Here is a 25,358-nt window from a genome sequence, read left to right on the forward strand (position 1 = left end):
CATGAAGCTGGCTGGATGTAGAACAGGGCAGGTACATGAAGCTGGCTGGATGTAGACAGCAGTGTTGTGAGATACTGCAGAACGCAGACAGAGTTGAACAACACGGTGTACCTGTTACATTGTACCTCATTGATAACCTTTCAAAATCAGATGTATTGATTATCCAATACTCTTCCAAATCAGTCTGTGCCGACAACACAACACTATTTAAAATCAGCGGTGTTGATAATCAAGTTGTCTCAGTAGCTTGTACCTGCATCATCATCAGTGGAGAGCTCCCAGAGTGCTACAGGCTAGACAGAGAGGACTCGGGGAGGGGCTAGCTCCGACCAATCCTTTCAACCAATCAGCAGCAAGAAGAGCGCGTTACTTTACGGTTGCCGTGGAGATCGATAGTGCTACTCAACATTGTGTGGTCGATCTGATCCTCCGCCGCCAGAACCTCCAGTACCGCTGCCTCAAACGCCATTCCCACGTTCGTATCGTCCTTTGCACTGGTCTCGAAGTAGGGACAACAGCCGTTCTCCTCGCACCAGGCCTGAGCCTCGTCCTCCCCCACCTCCCTCCCCTCTTTGTCCACCTTGTTGCCCAGAACAACGAAGGGGAACCTCTTTGGGTCTCGTACGTCAGAGTAAAACATGAACTCTTTCTTCCAGCTGGCCAGGTTCTGGAAGCTGTGCAGGTCGTCTACAGCGAAGGTGAGGAGGCAGCAGTCGGCGCCACGGTAGAACGGCGTCCTCAGGGACTTGAAGCGCTCCTGACCCGCCGTGTCCCAGATCTGAAGGGTCACCAGGCGCCCGTCCACCTGGAGAGAGGAAGTGAATGAAAACGTTTATTGTACCAAAGAGAAACCTTTATTGCTCCCAAAAAGGATTAGATTTGTACATAATATGCACAGCAATCATAAAGATAAAACATTAGACATGGGAGGAGGAATAAATGACAGTAACACAGCATATAATACATTAATAAAAACACATACTGTGGGGTCAAAAAGTAGTCCACTGCACTAGCCTATATAGAGAATAGGGTGCAATAAGACTATACATCAATCAAACAAATAACTGCTCAACCCCCCTCCCCGGGAATAGAAATTCACAAACTGAATTACGTTGTCTGCTGTAGTTCTTGCTGATTAATGTATGTACATACAGTGCATTCAGAAAGTTCAGACCCCTTGACTTTTTCCACATTTGGTTACGTTACAGCCTTATTCTAAAATAGATTACATTGTCGTCGTCCCCCCTACCCCCCCCCCCCCCCCCCCCCCCCCCTCAATCTAGACACAATACACCATAATGACAAATCAAAAACAGGTTTAGACATTTTTGCAGCGCAGCTATTTTCAGGTGTCTCCAGAGATGTTCAAGTCTGGGCCACTCAAGGACATTCAGATACTTTTCCCAAAGCTGCTCCTGCGTTGTCTTGGTTGTATACTTAGCGTCGTTGTCCTGTTGGAAGGTGAACCTTCGCCCAAGTCTGAGGTCCTGAGCGCTCTGGAGCAGGTTGTCATCAAGGATCTCTCTGTACTTTGCGCCATTCAATCTTTCCCTCGATCCTACCACCACCATGCTTCACCGTGGGGTTGGGGTTCACCGTAGGAATGGTGCCATCCTCCAGATGTGACGCTTGGCATTCAGGCCAAAGAGTTCAATCTTGGTTTCAACAGACCAGAGAATCTTGTTTATCATGGTCTAAGAGTCGTTAGGTGCCATTTGGCAAACTCCAAGTGGGCTTTCATGTGCCTTTTACTGACAAGCGGCTTCCATCAGGCCACTCACTCTACCATAAAAGACATGATTGGTGGAGTGCTGCAGAGATGGTTGTACTTCTGGAAGGTTCTCCACCAGAGGAACTCTGGAGCTCTGTCAGAGTGACCATCGGGTTCTTGGTCACCTCCCTGACCAAGGCCCTTCTCCCCCGATTGCTCAGTTTGGCCGGGCTGCCAGCTCTAGAAGGAGTCTTGGTGGTTCCAAGCTTCTGCCACTGTGTTCTTGGGGATCTTCCATGCTACAGACATTTTTGGCACCCTTCCCCAGATCTGTGCCTCGACACAATCCTGTCTCGGCGCTCTACGGACAATTCCTTTCGACCTCATGGCTTGGTTTTTACTCTGACATGCACTGCCAACTGGGGGACCTTATATAGACAGGTGTGTGCATTTCCAAATCATGTGCATTCAATTGAATATACCACAGGTGGACTCCAAGTTGTAGCAACATCAAGGATGATCAATGGAAACAATTTTGAGTCTCATATCAAGGGTTCTGAATACTTATGTAAATAAGTTTATAAAAGCTAAAAACCTGTGTTCTCATTATGGGGTATTGTGTGTAGATTGAGGACATTTTTGTTTAATCGATTTTAGAATAAGGCTGTAATGTAACAAAATGGTGGAAAAAGTCAAGTGGTCTGAATACTTTCTAGATGAACTGAAGGTATTTATGCACTTATGTTGTGACGCGGTGCTGTGGTTAGTTGAGATGCAATACATATCCAGAAAGGGACACAATAATTATTATTATTATTATTCAATTTCAGACAGAGCTTGGCTCCAATCTCATTGGAGGAGAAGGTCCAAGGTCCCTCCCCTTATTTTGCAGTTTGAGAATGTGGCAAGGAGATAATGTGAAGAATTTAAAACAAAATACTAATTCAGAAACTGCTCTAAATCTGACCTCCAGGTCTCTGTTGAGGAACTCGACCCCGATGGTGTGGAAGGACTGGGAGTCGAAGCGGTCCGTGACGTAGCGGTTCATTAAGGAAGACTTCCCCACGCCGCCGTCCCCCAGCAGGATCACCTTTAACAGCAGGCTCTTCCCGCTCATCACAAACCTTCCTCTGCTGCTAGGCGGTCCAGCTCACCAGGCCATTCCAGGACCAGGCCCCCTCCCTCCGCTGGCAGGCTGGCTAGCCTGGAGTCGAGGCTCCTAGACGGGTTACTGATCACTGTGACCCAGCCTCCACCTCGATGCTAGGCTACTGGGCTAGTACTAGCAGGGTCAATGCAACCTGAAGGATGAGCAGAGAGATATTTTTTTTAACTATCAAATGTTATTGGTATTTGTAAGATGTTACAGGTGCAGCGAAATGCTTATGCTCCAACAGCACATTAATGCCCAACAATACACACATCCCTGAAATGTAAAGGTAATTAAGAAATATTAGAATGAGCAACGTCAGAGTCCGGAAAATAAATATGTTTATGATGGTATGTATAGACAGTATATGAATAGAAAAGGTGTGTACAGCAGTAGTTATATAGGATGAGCCTTGACTAGAATACAGTATATACATATGAAGTGAGTAAAACAGTATGTAAGCATTAGTAAAGTGACCTGTGTTTAATGACTATGTACATAGTACAGCAGTCTTTAAGGTGCAGGATAGAGTACTGGGTGGTAGCCGGCTAGTTACAGTGACTAAGTTCAGGGCAGGGAACTGGGCGGAGGTCAGCTAGTGGTGATTATTTAACAGTCTGATGGCCTGATAGAAAATGGTTTTCCAGCTTTGACGCTCCTGTACTGTCTCCGCCTTTTAGATGAAGGGTGAACAGGACGTGACTCGGGTGGCTGAGGTCCTTGATGATCTTCTTGGCCTTCCTGTGACACCGGGTGCTGTAGAAGTCCTGGAGGGCAGGCAGTGTGCCCCCGGTGATGTTTGGGCTGAAAGCACCACCCTCTGGAGAGCCCTGCAATTGCAGACGGTGCAGTTGCCATTCCAGGTGGTGATACAGTCTGACAGGATGCTGTCAATGGTGCATCTGTAGAATTTGTGAGGTTGTTAGAGTCCAAGCCAAATTTCTTCAGCCTCCTAGACGTTGAAGAGGCGGTGTTGCGCCTTCTTCACCAAACTGTCTGTGTGGATAGACCATTTGAGGTGGTCAGTGATGTGCACCCCAAGGACCTTTAAGCTTTTCACCCTCTCCACTGGGGCTCGTCGATTTGGATGGGGGCATGCTTCTTCTGCTGTCTCCTGAAGTCCACAATCAGCTCCTTCATGTTGTTGACGTTGAGGGAGAGGTTATTTTCCTGGCACCACTCCACCAGGGCTCTCATCTCCTCCCTGTAGGCTGTCTCGTCATTGTTAGTAATTAGGTCTACTACTGTTGTGTCGTCTGCAAACTTGATTGAGTTGGAGACGTGTGGCCACGCAGTCATGGGTGAACAGAGAGTATAGGAGGGGGGCCTTTGTGGGCCCCTGTGTTGAGGATCAGCGTAGCGGAGGTGTTGTTGCCTACCTTCACCATCTGGGGGCCCGTTAGGAAGTCCAGGACCCAGTTGAATAGGGCAGTGTTCAGACCCAGGGCCCCAAAGTGATGAGCTTGGAAGGCACTATGGTGTTGAAGATAATGCTGTTCATCGACTACTGCTCTCTTACATAGGTATTCCTCTTGTCCAGATGGGATAGGGTAGTGTGCAGTGCGATGGCGATTGTGTCATCCGTGGATCTGTTGGGACATTATGCAAATTGAAGTGGGTCGGGTAAGGTGGAGGTGATATGATCCTTAACTAGCTTCTCAAAGCACAGAAGTGAGTGCTAGGGGGCGATAGTAATTTAGTTCAGTTGCCTTCACTTTCTTGGGTACAGGAACAATGGTGGACATCTTGAAGCAAGTGGGGACAGCAAACAGGGATAGGGAGAGATTGAATGTCCGTAAACACTCCAGCCAGCTGGTCTAAACATGCTCTGAGGAAGCAGACATGGATACCGTCTGGGCCGGCAGCCTTGCGAGGGGTAACACACTTAAATGTCTTACTCACGTCGGCCACGCGGCGGAGGCCCTACGTTTTCCCCGTAGTGGGCAAAAAGGTGTTTAGTTTGTCGAGAGCGTCGGTGTACGCAACGTAGCTGGTTTCCACTTTATAATCCGTGATTGTCTAAGGTCCCTGCAACATACGTCTCATGTCTGAGCCGATGAATTGCAACTCCACTGTCTCTGTACTGAAGATGTGTCTGTTTGATTGCCTTACGGGCATAGCTGGATTGTTTTACTCAGCCATGTTCCCAGTCATCTTGCCGTGGTTAAATGCAGTGGTTCGTGCTTTCAAATTTGCGTGAATGCTGCCTTTTGGCTTGGATAAGTTCTACTCGTCACAGTGGGAACAACATCCTCTATGCACTTCCTGATCAATTCAGTAACTGAGTCAGCGTATACATCAATGTTGTTTTTTTAGACAACCCAGAACATTTCCCAGTCCGCGTTATCAAAACAATCTTGAAGCATAGATTCCGATTGGTCAGACCAATGTTGAACAGTCCTTACCACGGGTATTTCCTGTATCAGTTTTTGCCTATAGGAAGGGAGAAGCAGAATGTAGGTGTGATCTGATTTGCCGAAGGGAGAGCGGGGGAGGGCCTTGTAGCCTTCCTGGAAAGGGGAATAGCAATGGTCAATAATTATTGATGAGCGAGCGATTTGCTTTATTAAAGTCCCAGCCAAAATAAATGTCGCCTCATTATATGCGGTTTACAGTTTGTACAAAGTCCAGCGTAGTTCCTCGAGAGCCGTCATGTGTTGGCTTGCGGGGGAATATAAACGGCCGTGACGATAGCCAAAGAAAATGATCTTGGTGAGGTAATGCGGTCGGCATTTGATAGTGAGGTATTCCATATCGGGAGAACAAAAGGACTTGAGTTCCTGTATGTTACCACAATCACATCATGAGTAGTTAATCATGAAAAACACACCTCCGCATCTCTCTTTCCCAGACAGTTCTTTCTTCTTGTCCATGCGATGTACGGAGAACACCGCTGGCTGTATGGACAGGGACGGTATACCTGGAGAGAGCCATGATTCCATGAAACAGAGCATGTTACAGTCCCTGATGTCTCTCTTGAAGGAGATTCTCGCCCTGAGCGCATCTACTTTATTTTCCAGGGACTGAACATTTAAGAGTAATATACTCAGAACAGGTGGATGATATGCATGCCTTCTGAGTCGGACTCTTCTCGTCCGCGGCATCTTGGAGCAGTGGAAATGTCTCTGGGGGTACGAACAAGAGATCCAATTCAGCAAAGCCACATTTCTGGTCGAAATGCTGGTGAGGGACCACCTATCTAATATCCAAAAGTTATTTTCAGCTGTAGGTAATAATGAAAGAAATGTTCTGAACAAGTAATATAACAAACAACAAAAACTAAATACTGCAAAGTTGTGTTCATGAGAGGCCGAAGACCTAACAGCAACCTCAGAGATACATGCTGGAAGATACTGACAATGAACACAACAACTTAGGCCTAGACAAAACAACATCAAGTAGCTGTCTTTCACCAGGAGGAGAAGTGGAGAGAGAGACTAGCTAGAGACAGAACAAAAGAGAATGGTTACTAAAACTGACGAACTCAAATAGCAGCAGATTTTTTTTAAATGTAACAAACATACTGATACAACAACAATCTCTCTTCCAAAACTCTTTGCATATGGAGCGTCATAAATCTGGAAACCTAGACTGACAACAGAACAACTATTTGGAAGTGATGTCCCTCCTGTCTGAGATGAACTAGGTGAAGAGATATGTGTAAGGTCACCAGGGTGGTTGTCCTCAGGGACACCTGATAGGGGTGAATGACTCTAAGAAGAAACTCCCCCTCTCACAAACCCAGGGATTGGTCGAGCTGGAGATTGGCAAGTCGTAAAATGTACTACTGATGAGCTAAAGTTCCTCTGCTGTACATCACGATCCCCATGTTGTTGATAATGTAGAGACAGGAAATAACCCTGAACCCGTGTACAGTATGGTTGAAAATCACAGGGGAGAAATAAGTATTAATGCTGCAAGTGACATGGTTCTTGATTTTACAATACAGCTTTAGTAAACTGCTTCTTATTATGCCACATGAGATATCCCAATAGATAGTTCGCTAACCCACAACAACTCAGAAGGTATCCTCCACTACCAGAGACTTTAATAACAACAAAGATGAGTCAGGAAGATGAGCACTCGACTGACTCAGGAACACATGACAACAACAACAACAAAAAGGTCCCACCATAATTCGTCTAAGATTAGGATCTGTATTTATCTATGTCATAATTATTGTTATGTTTATTGATAAGATATTAAGCATTTTTACGCAATGCAAAAATTCTCATTACCGCAATAGTTTTGGAAGTCCAAAAAAGTCAAACAAGTCAATTTATTTAAAAAAACATGTTTTTACATTCCTTACCTAATAAAAAGGCCTGAGTTAAAACATGACACTGAAATCAAATATTTAAAATTGTATAAACATTTATTTAGCAATTTCACTCATTACCACAACAATATTTTCTGACATATTGTCACAATTACTTGTGTATGTATGTATATGTTATTTTTATGTACACAATTGGATAAACAAAAGACAAACTAAGATTAAGCCAAAATTGCAAAATTACATTCGATTTTTCCTAAAAATTGGTGCATTACGGTAATGATAAGCAGGTTTTGGAGATGAAAATGCATTTTTCAGTAATGAGTGTTGCATAGTTTGCCATTGAAAAACTGTACTGAGCTCTATCAGAGATTCAGTAACCCAGTACATCATCCAACTGTCATTTGTTAATCCCAAATTATTTGCATAACACTAAAATCACAGATTTTAATGCAATTTACTAAAACACCCCTTATTAAAGCATAATGACAAAAAAAGTGACTTAAATCAACCAAAAGGTCTTTATGGGTAATATTGGCATATTAGGACATGGATGTGTTTGGTTCTAAGGTATTTTAGATGCATTTCTAAATTGAATGGGATCCTGCGAACAAATGGCATAACATGATATGCCTATATAATATCTAAATATGGACAAGCAACTGTCTTGGAATATCTAACAAAAGTATAGGTAAGTGCTTAAACAGGTACATGTCAAATTGGGGAATATCCTCCTTTAAGTGGTGGTTGCTCTTTGCTGAAAAACAAACTCCAGATTGTGGCTTTAAGTCAATTAAAATGGGGTTTATAAACCCAGATTTCTTGACTACCCCCTACTTAATCAAATTACTGTTTTACAAAAACAAATCTATACAATGAGTGTAAGCAGTGGTCCTAGTAAATAATTAACGTTACCAGTTTAACACACCCATTGACTATACGTTACAATTAGCTTATTATCATTACCAAAACTGACCCTAAAAATGGGGCAGGAATGAGAAGTGTGTTTTGTAATGACAGGCCCTTAACTCAATCTACCAGTGATAGGGGACAGCCATTATGACTCAAAACAATTGGCCACATCAGTAAAGCCCCTTCATGCCTCCATGTTGGTAAGGTCTTTAAGGGTCTAAGTTTTTTTAGTCATTAGGGTAATGAGATGGTTAAGTGTCATAAAGACGGTGTTTGAGAATAAGATTCTCCTTCTGAAGGCATATAAAAAAGGTTACATTTGATTTTTTATTAAAAAAAATGTGAATAAATTAAATTAACTTGCGCTCATCTAAGGACTGCTCCTTCTGACGCATCATGGGGAATACAAATTCACTTTAAACAAAGTTTTTACAGCGACTTCAAAAAGTGTTATTGTAAATGAGAAACATGTGCGAAGACACTGTTTTTAAATCAACAAATATTAGATTAATGTAAACTTCTATTAACGTATACAATTTTATGATTTATGGACAAACTACAGCAAAATATGTTGTAATTTATTCAAATAAATTAGCTAGGTTTTTCTAAAGTAAAGTTTTATTTTTTGCATACAATTCAGGCGAAAATGTCAAATGTATATAAACATAGACACTGTGCCATAAACTAGGCATCTTAATCTTTAGATTTATATTTTATTCTTGCAGACACAGCATGGTTTTCTAACTCAATTTGCTAGCGCCATGGATACAACTGGTTTCATGAGAATCAACCAATTAACGTAGTAGCTAACCTCAACTAACTGCTATAGTTGTTCTGATGCCATTTTATTGTAGAGAATCACATCTGCGTGTTCCCATTTCGTAAATGTATTACACGGGACATCTAGCTAGATATAGGGATGAATAGCTAGCAAATGAAATGGCGACTATATGATGATGATGATGATGATTTTAAAAAACAAAAAGCCAGACAGACTGTTACCGTTAGCAAGCTATATTTAGTGGATGGGTTGTGATGTTGACATCAATTGTTCTGAATTATTCAACTAAACTACGAATAAACAGACCGATTTGATCAAACGTGCAACATAATCAATATTACTACATGTGACTGCATTAATTTAAGGAGTAAAATCGTTTTCGTTACCTCATTCTATACCATGATATGAGTCGTGGCTTGCCCAGTTTTGCATCTGAAATGTGATGTGCTTTGAACTCGCTTGTTGGGGTTGCAGTGCGTCCCCAGTCTTTTACAGTCCAGGGTAATCGTCAGTCAAAACAGGTGCGTTTTGCAACGAAAACAATAGTTGCTATTGGACAAATGCAGGTTGTTCGGCCCCGTTTAATTCAGTTTGCTTCTGTTTAAGAACCGTTTTGCAACAGAATATGCGTAATGAATACGCCCCAGAGTTCAGTCGCAACTCCTGGTCCTAAAGCCCGTAGCTACCCACCCATCCCTGGTCCATTTATTTATTTTGCTGTCAAATTTGGTCCATCCTCTGTGAGTCTGGATAGCTCGACATGTTCAAATGGCCCTGATTTGACTGTATATGTTCTCTATTTTATGTGTTCTTTAAATGTTTTATCGCTGAAGAAAATAACGTGAAAGTGCACAGTCAATGTGTGATTCCACTCCAGAACTGTAGATGGTAGTAATGCGTTAAAAGTTGATTTGGCGTGGAGACGCATACTAGAGGAAGATCCCAGATTATTTCCCTTTATTCGCTGCTTCCCCCTTTGTTTTCTCCACCCAAATACACATTTCCCGAAGAAATTTCTGAGTTCAGAGAGAGAGAGAGAAAAAGAGAGAAGAACGCGTCTACACTCATGTGTTTATTGTAATGATAACGGTAAGAATACGTGCGGTTTATTATGACCCTTGTAATATGTCTGATTGCGTCCCAAAAAGTGGTTGTTTCAGCCAGAGAGATGGCTTTGATCCGTACTTTGACGTAGCTGGCTGGCTAGCTACAGCAGATCAGTATATTTAGTGGCTGTATATAGTGAAAAATCACTGTGTAGCTATCATGTAAGTTAACCTGGTATGGACAGACCAGAGCCATCTATTGCATGCCAGCATGAAGCATATATATTGGCCAATAACATCCATAGACTATGGCTCTATACTTGACTGGTGTGCAGTGTACAAGCAGACAGAATCAAAATAAAAACACGATGTCAGATCTATATAATGGTTCTCAGATGTCTGTGGAGGGGAGGCTGGGGGCCAGGCTGGTGCCCTGCTGTGTGTGGCTGTGTCTGGGGCTGCTGTGTCTCCTGTCCACCCTGCCCTGTTCCTGGTCCCAGGACCCCCTTAACGTTGGGGGCCCCGTGGATATTGGAGACTCCGTGGATGCAGATCAGGGTGCCTTCCAACCGCAGAGTGCACTGTCTGACATGGAGTTCTCTTCCATTGCCTCCTACCGCGGCCCCGGCAACAATGACTCACGTGGCAACAAGGACCTGCCCATCCTGTTGTGGTGGAGTGCAGGACTCTTCCCTCATTTCCCCGGAGACACAGAACGCATCGACTGTCACACCTCCTCCTGTCTGGTCACACGCAATAGGAAGGTCTGTGGTTCTAGTATTATAGCTAGGTCTTCCAATGGTTTATACTGTTGTGTGTTGTCCTAGCCTGTTCCCAGATCTGTTTGTGCTGTTTTGCCAATTCCTATGGCTATGGCCATTGTCACACCAAACAGATCTGGGACCAGGCTAGTGTTTTCTTTGTGATCTGTTAATACATGTCGTTTATAATATGTTATTAATAATAGCCCCGTGTCTTTTCCATGACCATGGATTTCAGTTTGTATTGACTACAATGTGGATATGTATAAACTAGCACCATCCTAAATCTCTATAGGTTCAACTGTACCGACGTACCTCCTCCATCATCTTCTATGGGACAGACTTCAGGGCCTACGAGGCTCCTCTTCCCAGACCCTCTCACCAGACCTGGGCCTTATTCCACGAGGAGTCGCCCATGAACAACTACGTCCTGTCCCACAGCCCAGGCATCAGGCTGTTTAACTACACAGGTACAGGACGACAGCGTGTCAACTCTTATCTTGTGTAAATAAAGGGTACTCGGAGGAGCCAACAGTCGCTCACATAAAAAAATGACGTCTGCATCCCAAATAGCACCCTATTCCCTATATAGTGCACTACTTTTGCCCAGGGCCCATAGGGCTCTATATAGGGAATAGTGTGTTATTTGGGACGCAGTCTCAAAGGACAGCACTCACTTGAATTAATATAATTTGCAATCAAAGCTTTGTTTTGAATTGTATGTTTCTCAACGCAACATGTGTTAATAAACCATACATTTCCCTTCGATCCTTCTGGATGTTCAACTCCACAGCCACCTTCAGGAGAGGCTCAGACTACCCTCTGACCCTGCAGTGGCTGCCCTCCCTGGGATACCTGCTCCAGCCTGTAGCCGTGTCTCTGGAGCAGAAGAACCACTGGAGGAGAGAGGGTCTGGCCCCCATCATGTACATGCAGTCACACTGTGACGTCCCCTCTGACAGGGACAGATACGTACAGAAACTCATGAAGTACATGGAGGTACAGTGATATGGAATGTGTTCCCTCCTAGACTAGATGTTTTGATATGAAGGAATGTGGTCTGGTTTTTATTATCTAATGATTTGGCAGACTGGCAACCATTTGTATGAATTGAGCCCTTTAGTCTTGCTCTCGCTGTCTCTCTTTCTCTTGACATTTATTTCTATCTCTTTCACTCTCACTCTCTTGCCCCCCTCCCTCCAGGTGGACTCGTATGGGAAATGTCTGAACAGTAAGCCCCTCCCTCAGTACCTGGAGGACACAAGCACGGCCACAGGGGAGGACGCCGGCTTCATGAGCTTCACGGCACGCTACAAGTTCCACCTGGCCCTGGAGAATGGCCTGTGTCAGGTAAGAGAGAGAGGAGGGAGTGAGATTGGGAGAGAGAGAGAGAGAGAGAGAGGAGCAATGGAGTGATAGAGAGACAATTTAGGTTTTTAGGCATTTTGAAACTTGCTTTTTTAGCTTGTCCTTCAATTAATTATTTTGTTTTAGACATCCTTTGTGTTTATTTTTTTTTTTAAATTAATCTCTCTTATACATAATGAACTGAATGGTGAATAATGTATTGTGTCATTTTGAAGATGTTTCCGAACACTTCTACGTGAATGTGGATACTACTATAATTATGGATAATCATGAATTAATCGTAAAAAAGTTTGAGGGGAAAAAAAAATGCTAACCTCCCGTATTATTGATAAAGGTGAGAGGTTAGCCTTTTTTTGGGAGGGGGGGGGGGGGGTGGTCTTTGTTCCTCTGTAACTTTCTCCCCCTCATCGTTATGTCAAAAGGTGCCATTCAGTAAAGTCGCCTCATATTAAACTAATTGAAAATGTATACTGAACAAATATATAAACTCACCATGTAAAGTGTCGGTCCCATGTTTCAGTAGCTGAAATAAAAGATCCCAGAAATGCTTCATAAGCACAAAAAGTTTGAGTGTTTCTCTCAAATTGTGTACAGAAATTTGTTTTTACATCCCTGTTAGGGAGCATTTCTCTTTTGCCAAGATCTACCTGACAGATGTGGCATATCAAGAAGCTGATTAAACAGCATGATCATTAAACAGGTGCACCTTGTAAAATGTGCAGCTTTGTCACACAACACAATGCCACAGATGGATGTCTCAAGTTTTGAGGGAGCGCGCAATTGGCATGCTGACTGCCGGAATGTCCACCAGAGCTGGTGCCAGAGAATTTAATGTTAATTTCTCTACCATGAGCCGCCTCCAACGTCGCTTTAGAGAATTTGGCAGTATGTCCAACCGGCCTCACAATCGCAGACCACATGAAACCACAACAGCCCAGGACCTCCACATCCGGCTTCTTCACCTGCGGGATCATCAGGGGGGGAGCTGAGGAGTATTTCTGTCTGTAATAAAGCACTTTTGTGGGTAAAAAAGTATTCTGATTGGCTTGGCCTGGCTCCCCAGTGGGCGGGCAGCCCTCCTAGGCTGCGCCCCTGCCCAGTCATGTGAAATCCATAGATTAGGGCCTCATTTATTTATTTCAATTAACTGATTTCCTTATATGAACTGTATTTAAGTACATTTTGAAATTATTTTTTTTGGTTCAGGATATAAAAAAGTATTTGTTTGTGGATGGATTTACTTCTACCGCATGAAGACTGTTGCACTACAATTTTTCCCATTGAAGATCCATGAAATCTTTTTTTTTTTTTTTTTCAAACTAAAAGGCGTAGTCACTTCCTGGTTACTTTCATAGCGTATTGTCTTTTTATTTATTTTTGTCTCTGTCATTTCATTGTTTTAACTGTAAAGCATGTTGTGATTTAAAATGCACTTTAAATAAAGTTGGATTTAATTTGATTTCCTCCAGGACTACATGACAGAGAAGCTATGGCGCCCTCTCCACCAGGGCTGTGTACCAGTCTACCGCGGCTCCTCATCAGTAGCTGACTGGATGCCCAACGACCTCTCTGTCATCCTTATTGATGACTTCCCATCACCTCAGGACCTAGCCAAGTTCCTCAAGGCATTGGATGAGAATGATGAAGAGTATGCTAAGTATTTACAGTTTAAGAACCCGAGCCATGTTACCAACGTTGGCCTGATGGAGGCACTGGAGAGCAGGGAGTGGGGCGTGAACGACATGAGCAAACCCAATTACCTCAACGGCTTTGAGTGCTATGTCTGTGACCAGGAGAATACCAGACTGGCAGCTGAACGGGCCTATAGGAAAGCCCCAGAGAAGAGCCCGCCCCCCCAGCCTAAGATGGCCAATAATTCTCATATGGGATGTCCTCTACCCAGCCCGGGGTATGGAGACCGTCAGGATCTACACATCAATGACAGGTAGACACCACCAGTGTCAGAAATAAAGGCTTTAACCTTATAGTACATTATGACAGTGTGCTGTTTACATTGAGAGATATTCCTCCATTGAGTGTCTTAACATGTCTTAAAATCCACACACACACAAGTGTTTTTTTCTCCTAACATTTCAAATAAACTTCTGTGCTTATTAGCCTTATTTATTTGTGTGTGTTTTTTTCAGCTGGGTCCAGATGTGGCCGCAGGACTACTGGCAGAGCTTAGATCAGGCTGAAGGATTGGAGTCTCTCATCAGACATAACGAGTCAGACCCTGCACTGCTCTGGCATCACATCCAGGAGTTGGCTATGAGGAGGGCCAGAGGACAGGCATAACTAGTCGAACCCTACACTGCTGAGGAACCACATACAATAGGAGAGCCAGAGGTAACTGAGAAACTTCCTTATTGCCAGTGTTTTTTAGGACAGAAAGAGGACAAGGAAAGAAAGCCATCTATTTGTCTAGAGACTTGCACCCCTTAACCAGTGGGGCGTGGCCAAAGTGGACCAGCGATAAGAATCAATGAACTGCTACTGAACTATCGGTAGTGTAGACTGTAAAGGATAGAGAAGATGTACAAAAATATATATATACAGTACTGCTTTTTAATGTTGTCCACTTGAGGTGCCTGGTAGCCTCATCTGTGGCACAAAAGGGCCTAATGTGTGTCCAAGTTACAGTAATGTTTTGTTATCTCAAACCTGTCGCCAATACTTGTCTTTTCAACACTCAATAATGTACAACATTTTTTTATACTCTATATTTATCATGTTTATATAAATCAATTTTATTGTTTTTCTGAGTCAAAAGCGTCAAAAACAATTTAAAAAATAAAAATTTGATCGAAAATCTGTAGTTATTTTCTTTGCATAGTCAAGACTGAAAGTAGAAAATTGTACCCAACTGTCAATCTACATATCCAGTTCCCAGTTAAATCTTGTCATTATGTTATAATATTTAGAGACTTTCACATACAGTATCTTGATATTTCACAATACATTCACCAAGTTACAACATTAAAGGCACAATGCAGCCATTTTTATCTCAATGTCAAACCATTTCTGGGTAACAATTAAGTATCTTACTGTGATTGTTTTCAATTAAGATGGTGTAAAATAAAATAAAAATAACTTCTTAGCAAAGAGCAATTTCTCAAGAAAGAATTTTACTAGGACTGTCTGGGAGTGGTCTGTCCTAACTGGACGAGCCTAATGGGAGGGATATCTCACATGAAAACTAGCTGTTATTCGCAGAGAGGTTTGGAACTCTCTTTCTTATTGGTCTATTAACGTATACTGCCTGTTGATGTCACCAGACAGTCCTAAACTCCGTCCCACCAGAACAGGCTGAAATTTCAGGTGGTCTTTTCAAACAGCTCTTACACTGAAAGGGAATTATCATCATTTTCACAATTTCACAGTATTTTTCCAACCTCATAGTGTGGAAATATAAAACACAGGAAATCATGTTTTTGACTGCACTGGGCCTTTAAGGAGAAAAAGGCAACAAAAAAAAAGTGGACATTGAAACGGACGGAAGATTAAACTATATCAGTAATATGATCATTTTATTATCTTTACCAACCCTAAACCATAGAATAACTCCCATAGTATTTCAGTGTTAACCTCATTCAATTCAGTAGGACCCAAACAAAGGTCTGAAAACAAAATGTGACACATAGAAATTCCTGTCAACTTAAAGGTGCAGTGTTCCCTGTCTGTTAGCAGACGACAGGTCTTGATAGGAGAGAGCAGTTATATCAGCCATCCAGTCTTGTCACCTCTGTGGCCATGAAGGAAAAGAGACGAGGAGACGAGGGGAAGAAGCAATCTACAAGACGTTGGAGTAGCAGCTCTCACAGTGGACTGTCCCTTTGTGCAGGAACATGTTGTACAGAAAGTCTCCCATTGGCTTACTGCAAACACCACACTGCAACGACAACATAGCATATTGTTAATGTAGCACAGCCAAGACTATATTCTAGTCTGCGATGATGCTACCTGCTAGCAACACAGCCGCTAATCTTACTGAAACAACCCTTTTTACAACTACCGCAACCTTTACAGCTGATACAGGGTGAACGTGTATAACCTATAGCATGTTTATAACCAGAGTATAACATGTTTATAACCAGGTTTAGTTACCTTGAAGCAGGCTGGGTGGCAGGAGATGTTGAGGTGCTCGATGGTGATCTTGGCATCGTTGCCCACCTGCTCTCCACAGTACGTACAGGCAGACGTCGTGGTAGTCCTTGTAGAGGGGGAGAGACGTGTTCAGCATTGGACACAGCTCTATTCGATCAAAGCCTTTACATACAAGTTTCCAGCCAAGGAAAGACAAACTGGTATGTGTATCCATCAAGGTTATTATAGTTTTGTTATTTAATATTAGTTATTATGTCTACCGGTATTCCTTTTTAGAGTTTTATTTGAAGTTTAGTTTCAGTTAGTTTTTATTTAGTTTCAGTTTTAAAAAAACATTTCTGTTTTGTAAACTTAGTTTCAGTTTTAAAAAAACATTTCTATTTTGTTTTGTAAACTTAGTTTCAGTCTTAAAAAGTAGCCAATGGGTGGGAGGCTAAGAGCCATTTATATGTTGACGGTCTATAGTTTTTTTTATGGGGGGGCGGTGTCACTTCTTACCCCTTGGGGGGCAGTAATACATAAGGTGATGGACCAGGACCATAGATGTGGATATACATAACATCTGGATCTGTGTCATGATGGGGATGGACCAGGACCATAGACGTGGATATACATAACATCTGGATCTGTGTCATGATGGGGATGGACCATAGACAGACATAACATCTGGATCTGTGTCATGATGGGGATGATAAGGTGATGGACCAGGACCATAGACAGACAACATCTGTGTCATGATGGTGATGATCTCCATGTTCTTCTGCACCAGGAAAATTCATTGGCTGATCCCTCTTGATGACCCGGCTATCGCGACTCCAACCGGGTCATCAAGTCATGCCAACCGGGTCATCAGGTCATGCCAACCGGGTCATCAGGTCATGCCAACCGGGTCATCAGGTCATGCTAACCTGGTCATCAGGTCATGCCAACCGGGTCATCAGGTCATGCCAACCGGGTCATCAGGTCATGCCAACCGGGTCATCAGGTCATGCCAACCGGGTCATCAGGTCATGCCAACCGGGTCATCAGGTCATGCCAACCGGGTCATCAGGTCATGCCAACCTGGTCATCAGGTCATGCCAACCGGGTCATCAGGTCATGCCAACCTGGTATCAGGTCATGCCAACCGGGTCATCAGGTCATGCCAACTGGGTCATCAGGTCATGCCAGGAGAGATCAGTCAAATAAGTTGGAAGTCCCAGTTGACTAAATCAAAATGGTGAAAGTTCTCAATGGTGCTGCCCATGTTAATACAGGCTTTTGGCCACTAGATTACATGCAAGTCCATGGCCTGGACATAGGTTTGGTTAGATTTAAATTATAAATCAATCCTAATGGGCCTTGCATTTAAAGGGTAAGTGGCAAGACGTGGTGGAAAGAAACTCTGGTGTCCATGTTTACACCAATCCAAAGCTTTTTAACTTTAGTAGCAGATGTAAGAAGAATCATGTACCTTCACCTTTATCTGACAGGAGAGGAAAACACAACTAATATTACATAACATGTCAAATGTGCCATGACTTCATTAAGCAGGCAGGCAGGCAGGTGCCATGACTTCATTAAACATGTATCACTGACTAACCCCTTCAAAAGGTTTTAATAGAAACAGCTGAAACAATAGCACCAAAAACATTCTTCACAAATCTATCAGTTCACAGCCTGTCTGTCTGTCCGCCTGCCTGCCTGTTTGTCTGCCTGCCTGCCTGCCAGTGTGTGTTTTTCTCTTCAAACAAACAAGATTTTGTGGTTTATAACTCTTGGGATACAGGGGCAGAAACCAGATCCAGTGTTGGATAAACATCTGTCCTTTACCTGTCAGGACTGGGGAGGTGACTCTGTAAACATGCCGCCTTTACCAGGTACTTAAATACACTGCCAGGTTGACCCTCAGGCTGGACAGGGGTTCAGTATGCATGCAAAGCGCTCCCGCAGTGACTTCGAGAGGACCTGTGCCAACTGCCTTGCAACAGTAGTGACTGCAGGTGTGCCTCAAAGTTGAGATGGTACGGCACCACATCAGACACATCAGGCTGCCACTTTGAAGTTGGTTGTGTGTGGATTGAGAACGGTTCCAGCAACTTCACAAGCTGTTGTAGCTTGGCCCAGTTACGCTCCGTGCTCGCCCTCGGCTCCAGCAACTTCACAAGCTGTTGTAGCTTGGCCCAGTTACGCTCCGTGCTCGCCCTCGGCTCCAGCAACTTCACAAGCTGTTGTAGCTTGGCCCAGTTACGCTCCGTGCTCGCCCTCGGCTCCAGCAACTTCACAAGCTGTTGTAGCTTGGCCCAGTTACGCTCCGTGCTCGCCCTCGGCTCCAGCAACTTCACAAGCTGTTGTAGCTTGGCCCAGTTACGCTCCGTGCTCGCCCTCGGCTCCAGCAACTTCACAAGCTGTTGTAGCTTGGCCCAGTTACGCTCCGTGCTCGCCCTCGGCTCCAGCAACTTCACAAGCTGTTGTAGCTTGGCCCAGTTACGCTCCGTGCTCGCCCTCGGCTCCAGCAACTTCACAAGCTGTTGTAGCTTGGCCCAGTTACGCTCCGTGCTCGCCCTCGGCTCCAGCAACTTCACAAGCTGTTGTAGCTTGGCCCAGTTACGCTCCGTGCTCGCCCTCGGCTCCAGCAACTTCACAAGCTGTTGTAGCTTGGCCCAGTTACGCTCCGTGCTCGCCCTCGGCTCCAGCAACTTCACAAGCTGTTGTAGCTTGGCCCAGTTACGCTCCGTGCTCGCCCTCGGCTCCAGCAACTTCACAAGCTGTTGTAGCTTGGCCCAGTTACGCTCCGTGCTCGCCCTCGGCTCCAGCAACTTCACAAGCTGTTGTAGCTTGGCCCAGTTACGCTCCGTGCTCGCCCTCGGCTCCAGCAACTTCACAAGCTGTTGTAGCTTGGCCCAGTTACGCTCCGTGCTCGCCCTCGGCTCCAGCAACTTCACAAGCTGTTGTAGCTTGGCCCAGTTACGCTCCGTGCTCGCCCTCGGCTCCAGCAACTTCACAAGCTGTTGTAGCTTGGCCCAGCTTGGCCCAGTGCTCGCCCTTGGTTTCTTCCCTGTTAGCTAGTGATCACTAATGACAGTGATGCACTAGATAGGCTTATTTGAAACATCGGCATCTAATGGCAGCATTTACCTGCCAGATTCAGAAGCTCAAACCACATCAGGAAAAAAAAGCTTGAAAGCCCCGTTTTATATTTTTGGCTAAAATTTAGATGGAAAAAACTTAATCTGACTTAATTTATGATGGTTTTTATTGAATTGTTTTGCAGTCAAAGATAATAGTTTCAGTTTTTCAAATGTTGCGTTTTTATTTTTATTTCAGTTTACTAAATAGTGTTTCCAATTTTTGTTTTATTTTAGGTTCAGTTTTGATATACTATATAATAACCTTGGTGTCCATACCACTTATTTGCCAATCTGAAGGAACTGGATAGGTGTAAGCAATAAAGTTTGATTTGAATATGGTGATGACCCCACTCCACCCATCTCGTCTTGTAGCTTCCTTCTGCCGTGTTGATTACACCTATCTGTGTTCCTTCAGATTTGAACAACAAGGGCCAAGGAGTTATTTTCAAAGTGTGGTGTGGTCAAAGTATTGTTACCTGGTGTAAGAGGAGGGGCTGCTGTAGGAATGGCTGGTAGAACTAGACGTTACATAGTCAGGAACGTTGTCTCTGGTGTTGTGCTTGGTTAGGTCTGTAGCGTTCACGTACTCCTTCAGGTACACAAAACCCCTGAGGGAGGAGAGAGAGAAGGAGGGAGGAGAGAGAGAAGGAGGGAGGAGAGAGAAGGGAGGAGGAGAGAGAAGGAGGAGGAGAGAGAAGGGGGAGGAGGGTTGAGAGAGAAGGAGGGAGGAGAGAGAAGGAGGGAGGAGAGAGAAGGGGGGAGGAGAGAGAAGGAGGGAGGAGAGAAGGGGAGAGGAGGGGGAGGAGAGAAGGGGAGAGGAGGGGGAGGAGAGAAGGGGGGAGGAGAGAAGGGGGGAGGAGAGAGGAGGAGGGAGGAGAGAGAAGGGGAGAGAAGGGGAGAGGAGGGGGAGGAGAGAGAAGGGGGGAGGAGAGAGAAGGGGGGAGGAGAGAGGAGGGGGGAGGAGAGAGATACTTATTGTAACCATCACATAGTAACCATCACATTGATAATAACCATCACATAGTAACCATCACGTTGATAGTAACCATCACGTTGATAGTAACCATCACGTTGATAGTAACCATCACATAGTAACCATCACGTTGATAGGAACCATCACACAGTAACCATCACGTTGATAGTAACCATCACATAGTAACCATCACGTTGATAGTAACCATCACATAGTAACCATCACATAGTAACCATCACGTTGATAGTAACCATCACATAGTAACCATCACATAGTAACCATCACGTTGATAGTAACCATCACATAGTAACCATCACATAGTAACCATCACGTTGATAGTAACCATCACATAGTAACCATCACGTTGATAGTAACCATCACATAGTAACCATCACATAGGAACCATCACATTGATAATAACCATCACATAGTAACCATCACATAGTAACCATCACATTGATAATAACCATCACATAGTAACCATCACATAGTAACCATCACATTGATAGTAACCATCACATATTAACCATCACATAGTAACCATCACATTGATAGTAACCATCACATAGTAACCATCACGTTGATAGTAACCATCACATAGTAACCATCACGTTGATAGGAACCATCACACAGTAACCATCACGTTGATAGTAACCATCACGTTGATAGTAACCATCACATTGATAATAACCATCACATAGTAACCATCACGTTGATAGTAACCATCACACAGTAACCATCATTACTAGAGTAACTGGTATAACCCACTGTACTTCTAAAGTTCTACCCCCATCCTTCTCATGATTCACTCACTTCTTGGACTCGGTGTCTGGTGACGTGGGTCTCTGGTTGGCAGAACTGTCCAAGGTCCTGGAGTAGGAGCTAGAACTAGAGGAAATAATACTGTATATCAGACAGTGTGTCATTATGGGTCAAATAGAACATAGCAGAGAAACAGAATGGGACAGAAAAACACAGGACAGACTATACTGGTATGTAACAGAGAGGCTTGATACAGAGGACAGACTATACTGATATGTATATGAGTAGTACGAGAGAGGCTTGATACATAGGACAGACTATACTGGTTTATCTATGAGTAGTACGAGAGGCTTGATACATAGGACAGACTATACTGGTGTGGACAGACTATACTGGTATGGACAGACTATACTGGTGTGGACAGACTATACTGGTGTGGACAAACTATACTGGTATGTCTATGAGTAGTACGAGAGAGGCTTGATACATAGGACAGACTATACTGGTATGGACAGACTATACTGGTGTGGACAGACTATACTGGTATGGACAGACTATACTGGTGTGGACAGACTATACTGGTGTGGACAGACTATACTGGTGTGGACAGACTATACTGGTGTGGACAGACTAAAGTGGTATATCTATGAGTAGTACGAGAGAGGCTTGATACAGAGGACAGACTATACTGGTTTATCTATGAGTAGTACGAGAGAGGCTTGATACATAGGACAGACTATACTGGTGTGGACAGACTATACTGGTGTGGACAGACTATATTGGTGTGGACAGACTATACTGGTATATCGCTGAGTAGTACGAGAGAGGCTTGATACAGAGGACAGACTATACTGGTATGGACAGACTATACTGGTGTGGACAGACTATACTGGTATGGACAGACTATACTGGTGTGGACAGACTATACTGGTGTGGACAGACTATACTGGTGTGGACAGACTATACTGGTGTGGACAGACTATAGTGGTATATCTATGAGTAGTACGAGAGAGGCTTGATACAGAGGACAGACTATACTGGTATGGACAGATTATACTGGTATGGACAGACTATACTGGTGTGGACAGACTATACTGGTATGGACAGACTATACTGATATGTACCAGAGAGGCTTGATACAGAGGACAGACTATACTGGTATGTACCAGAGAGGCTTGATACAGAGGACAGACTATACTGGTATGTACCAGAGAGGCTTGATACAGAGGACAGACTATACTGGTATGGACAGACTATACTGGTATGGACAGACTATACTGGTATGTACCAGAGAGGCTTGATACAGTGGACAGACTATACTGGTATGTACCAGAGAGGCTTGATACAGAGGACAGACTATACTGGTATGGACAGACTATACTGGTATGTACCAGAGAGGCTTGATACAGAGGACAGACTATACTGGTATGGACAGACTATACTGGTATGGACAGACTATACTGGTATGTACCAGAGAGGCTTGATACAGAGCTCAACACAACAGTCAGGAAGGAAACCTTAGATCCAATACAGATGGATAATACAGCTGCTTTGGCCTAAATCTCTTACTGGGTCTCCCTCTTACCACCACTACTATATTATACATTCACAGGTACTGAAAAGGTACGACTAGTGGATAACCTGTATGTGCTATGACCTTCACAGTTTCTCCTGGATAACCAGTATGTGCTATGACCTTCACAGTTTCTCCTGGATAACCAGTATGTGCTATGACCCTCACAGTTTCTCCTGGATAACCAGTATGTGCTATGACCTTCACAGTGTCTCCTGGATAACGAGTATGTGTTATGACCTTTACAGTGTCTCCTGGATAACCAGTATGTGCTATGACCTTCACAGTGTCTCCAGGATAACGAGTATGTGTTATGACCTTCACAGTGTCTCCTGGATAACCAGTATGTGCTATAACCTTCACAGTGTCTCCTGGATAACCTGTATGTGCTATTACATTCACAGTTTCTCCTGGATAACCTGTATGTGCTATGACCTTCACAGTTTCTCCTGGATAACATGTATGTGCTATGACCTTCACAGTTTCTCCTGGATAACCTGGATGTGCTATGACCCTCACAGTTTCTCCTGGATAACCTGGATGTACTATGACCCTCACAGTTTCTCCTAGATAACCTGGATGTGCTATGACCCTCAGTGTCTCCTACATATATCTTTAGTGTCCCAAAATATCACATGTATTTGGTTTCCTATCTTACTATCAATAGATTCCTTACTATCATAGAAGCCCTAGTTTAGGTATCTCCAACTATAACATTCATTATGTTCCCGTTCCACTTGTCCCTTCCTTAAGCACAGCAACAAAGAGCGTGTTGTGAAGATGTGAGATTACAGCAGACAATGGAAAGGAATGCTACGACAGACATGAGGAAACATGAAGAGATATTAACATGTTGCTGTGTAAGACTCACCGATCCATTGAAGGCTCTGGGTCTCTGTGATGAAGAAGAGACAGTAATATCGTCAGAACACCCACTTCTAGAGAATGGCTTCCAATAGCCACACTGGGCACAGCCGTCAATTCAACGTCTATTCCACGTTGGTTCAACGTAATTTCATTGAAATGACGTGGAAACAATGTTGATTCAACCAGTGTGAGCCCAGTGGGTTCCAAGTCTCTTAACTTGTTCCTCCTCAACTCTGATGCTAAGCTGTATGTTTCCCTGTAAAGAGTGTGTCTCCGTCTGCCAATAGTCAGCCAGCTAACCTTTCAGATTTCTAAGAAACACACCTAGCTCTGCGTTCTCCTCCAAGTCTATTTAACATTACTTTAGTCACTTCTCATCTGTAGTAAGCTATGGGTGTCTCCTTCTGCCAGTCGTCCCCCCTTCCAGAGGATAGGTAGATGAATGGCAGGGATTATGTTTCTCTGGTTGCTTTACTGGCTAAGACAGGTGTGGTCTGACACTTCTGTAGTGTTACCTTACCGACCTCTCCTCCCCTTCTAGTCAAACTGCAGTTAACCATTACCTTTCTCTCTCTCTCTCTGTCTCGCTCTCTCTGTCTCTCTCTCTCTCCCTCTCCCTCTCTTTCTTTCTATTTTTCTGTCGCTCTTTCTTTGGTCTCGCTCTCATTCTTTCTCTCTCTCTGGTATTTTCTTCCTCTCTCTGTCTCTCCTTCCTCTCTCTCTCTCTCTAGTATTTTCTCCCTCTCTCTCCTTCCTCTCTCTCTCTCTCTGGTAGTTTCTCCCTGTCTCTCCTTCTTCTCTCTCTCTCTAGTATTTTCTCCCTCTCTCTCCTTCCTCTCTCTCTCTAGTATTTTCTCCCTCTCTCTCCTTCCTCTCTCTCTGGTATTTTCTCCCTGTCTCTCCTTCCTCTCTCTCTCACTGGTATTTTCTCCCTCTCTCTCCTTCCTCTCTCTCTCTCTCTGGTATTTTCTCCCTCTCTCTCCTTCCTCTCTCTCTGGTATTTTCTCCCTGTCTCTCCTTCCTCTCTCTCTCACTGGTATTTTCTCCCTCTCTCTCCTTCCTCTCTCTCTCTCTCTAGTATTTTCTCCCTCTCTCTCTCTCTCTCTCTAGTATTTTCTCCCTCTCTCTCCTTCCTCTCTCTCTGGTATTTTCTCCCTGTCTCTCCTTCCTCTCTCTCTCTCTGGTATTTTCTCCCTCTCTCTCCTTCCTCTCTCTCTCTCTGGTATTTTCTCCCTGTCTCTCCTTCCTCTCTCTAACATGCTTCTAGCATTATGCTGATAATGTTAGTCAATGATTAAAGGCATTGTGTTGTAAAATAAAGACTAATACGTCCTATAGGGGTGGTCATACCTCTTCTCTTTGTAGACAGTTGGTGCACTCCATCTATCCCATGGTGATTCACTGTCAGATGACCTACAACACAAACACCATTAAGACATCATACATACCGCTCATATAGGAAGACACGATAACGTCATGTACATAGTGATGGGTGTAAAGAGATCAGTTTACTAGAGATGTTAGGGAAAGGGCTAACGGGTATGTATCTGACCTATATACAGCAGCACCAATTCAGTGTTATGGTTCACTGGGCTGAGGGTGTTACCTGGAGGTTATAAACAGAGGCTGAGGGTGTTACTACTAGAGGTTATAAACAGAGGCTGAGGGTGTTACTACTAGAGGTAATAAACAGAAGCTGGGGGTGTTACTACTAGAGGTTATAAACAGAGGCTGAGGGTGTTACCTGGAGGTTATAAACAGAGGCTGAGGGTGTTACTACTAGAGGTTATAAACAGAGGCTGAGGGTGTTACTACTAGAGGTTATAAACAGAGGCTGAGGGTGTTACTACTAGAGGTTATAAACAGAGTGAGGGTGTTACTACTAGAGGTTATAAACAGAGGCTGAGGGTGTTACTACTAGAGGTTATAAACAGAGTGAGGGTGTTACTACTAGAGGTTAT

The 25,358-nt window shown here is 43.9% G+C and overlaps 3 protein-coding genes across 8 annotated transcripts in view; 1 reads left to right on the plus strand and 2 right to left on the minus strand.

The window, feature by feature from the left end:
- Positions 1-313: 313 nt before the first annotated feature.
- Positions 314-9,392, minus strand: rab9b (RAB9B, member RAS oncogene family). Its single transcript, XM_021583336.2, has 3 exons — positions 9,217-9,392; positions 2,679-3,012; positions 314-805 (listed from the first exon to the last, which is right to left on the minus strand). Exons 2-3 carry the CDS (start codon positions 2,826-2,828, stop codon positions 347-349), a joined length of 609 nt encoding a protein of 202 aa, XP_021439011.1. The 5' UTR covers positions 2,829-3,012; positions 9,217-9,392; the 3' UTR covers positions 314-346.
- A 326-nt stretch (positions 9,393-9,718) lies between these two features.
- On the plus strand, positions 9,719-15,019 carry fut11 (fucosyltransferase 11 (alpha (1,3) fucosyltransferase)). 3 transcript variants are annotated; one of them, XM_036970282.1, is made up of 7 exons: positions 9,719-9,919; positions 10,272-10,640; positions 10,933-11,107; positions 11,431-11,636; positions 11,841-11,987; positions 13,475-13,950; positions 14,153-15,019. In XM_036970282.1, the coding sequence occupies exons 1-7, from the start codon at positions 9,911-9,913 to the stop codon at positions 14,301-14,303; spliced, it is 1,533 nt and encodes a 510-aa protein (XP_036826177.1). In that variant the 5' UTR covers positions 9,719-9,910; the 3' UTR covers positions 14,304-15,019. The 3 variants fall into 3 exon arrangements, with proteins under 3 accessions (XP_036826177.1, XP_036826178.1, XP_036826176.1); XM_036970283.1 differs by having other exon boundaries at positions 9,738-9,919; positions 10,252-10,640; XM_036970281.1 differs by having other exon boundaries at positions 9,738-10,640.
- LOC110504369 (proteoglycan 4) overlaps positions 14,731-25,358 on the minus strand; it is a 40,817-nt gene continuing 30,189 nt past the window's right edge. For all 4 annotated transcript variants that reach the window (XM_036970280.1, XM_036970279.1, XM_036970277.1 and 1 more), the window contains 6 exons: positions 24,748-24,810; positions 23,402-23,425; positions 21,009-21,083; positions 19,699-19,830; positions 16,113-16,218; positions 14,731-15,897 (listed from right to left, as the gene is read on the minus strand). In XM_036970280.1, coding sequence (XP_036826175.1) covers positions 15,799-15,897; positions 16,113-16,218; positions 19,699-19,830; positions 21,009-21,083; positions 23,402-23,425; positions 24,748-24,810 — 499 coding nt within the window. In that variant the 3' untranslated portion in view covers positions 14,731-15,798. The remainder of the gene's footprint in view (positions 15,898-16,112; positions 16,219-19,698; positions 19,831-21,008; positions 21,084-23,401; positions 23,426-24,747; positions 24,811-25,358) is intronic.

The sequence above is a fragment of the Oncorhynchus mykiss genome, chromosome 31 (genome assembly GCF_013265735.2).
Source record: "Oncorhynchus mykiss isolate Arlee chromosome 31, USDA_OmykA_1.1, whole genome shotgun sequence".
In the NCBI taxonomy this organism is placed as follows: Eukaryota; Metazoa; Chordata; class Actinopteri; order Salmoniformes; family Salmonidae; genus Oncorhynchus; species Oncorhynchus mykiss.

Excerpts from the sequence above, each read along its gene's own strand:
- fut11 (XM_036970281.1), top strand. The coding sequence starts at position 10,185 with ATGGCTCTATACTTGACTGGTGTGCAGTGTACAAGCAGACAGAATCAA. Across the intron at positions 11,108-11,430 it reads CAGGCTGTTTAACTACACAG|CCACCTTCAGGAGAGGCTCA; the intron begins GTACAGGACGAC and ends TCAACTCCACAG. Across the intron at positions 13,951-14,152 it reads GATCTACACATCAATGACAG|CTGGGTCCAGATGTGGCCGC; the intron begins GTAGACACCACC and ends TGTTTTTTTCAG.
- rab9b (XM_021583336.2), bottom strand. The coding sequence starts at position 2,828 with ATGAGCGGGAAGAGCCTGCTGTTAAAGGTGATCCTGCTGGGGGACGGC. Across the intron at positions 806-2,678 it reads TCCTCAACAGAGACCTGGAG|GTGGACGGGCGCCTGGTGAC; the intron begins GTCAGATTTAGA and ends TCCTCTCTCCAG.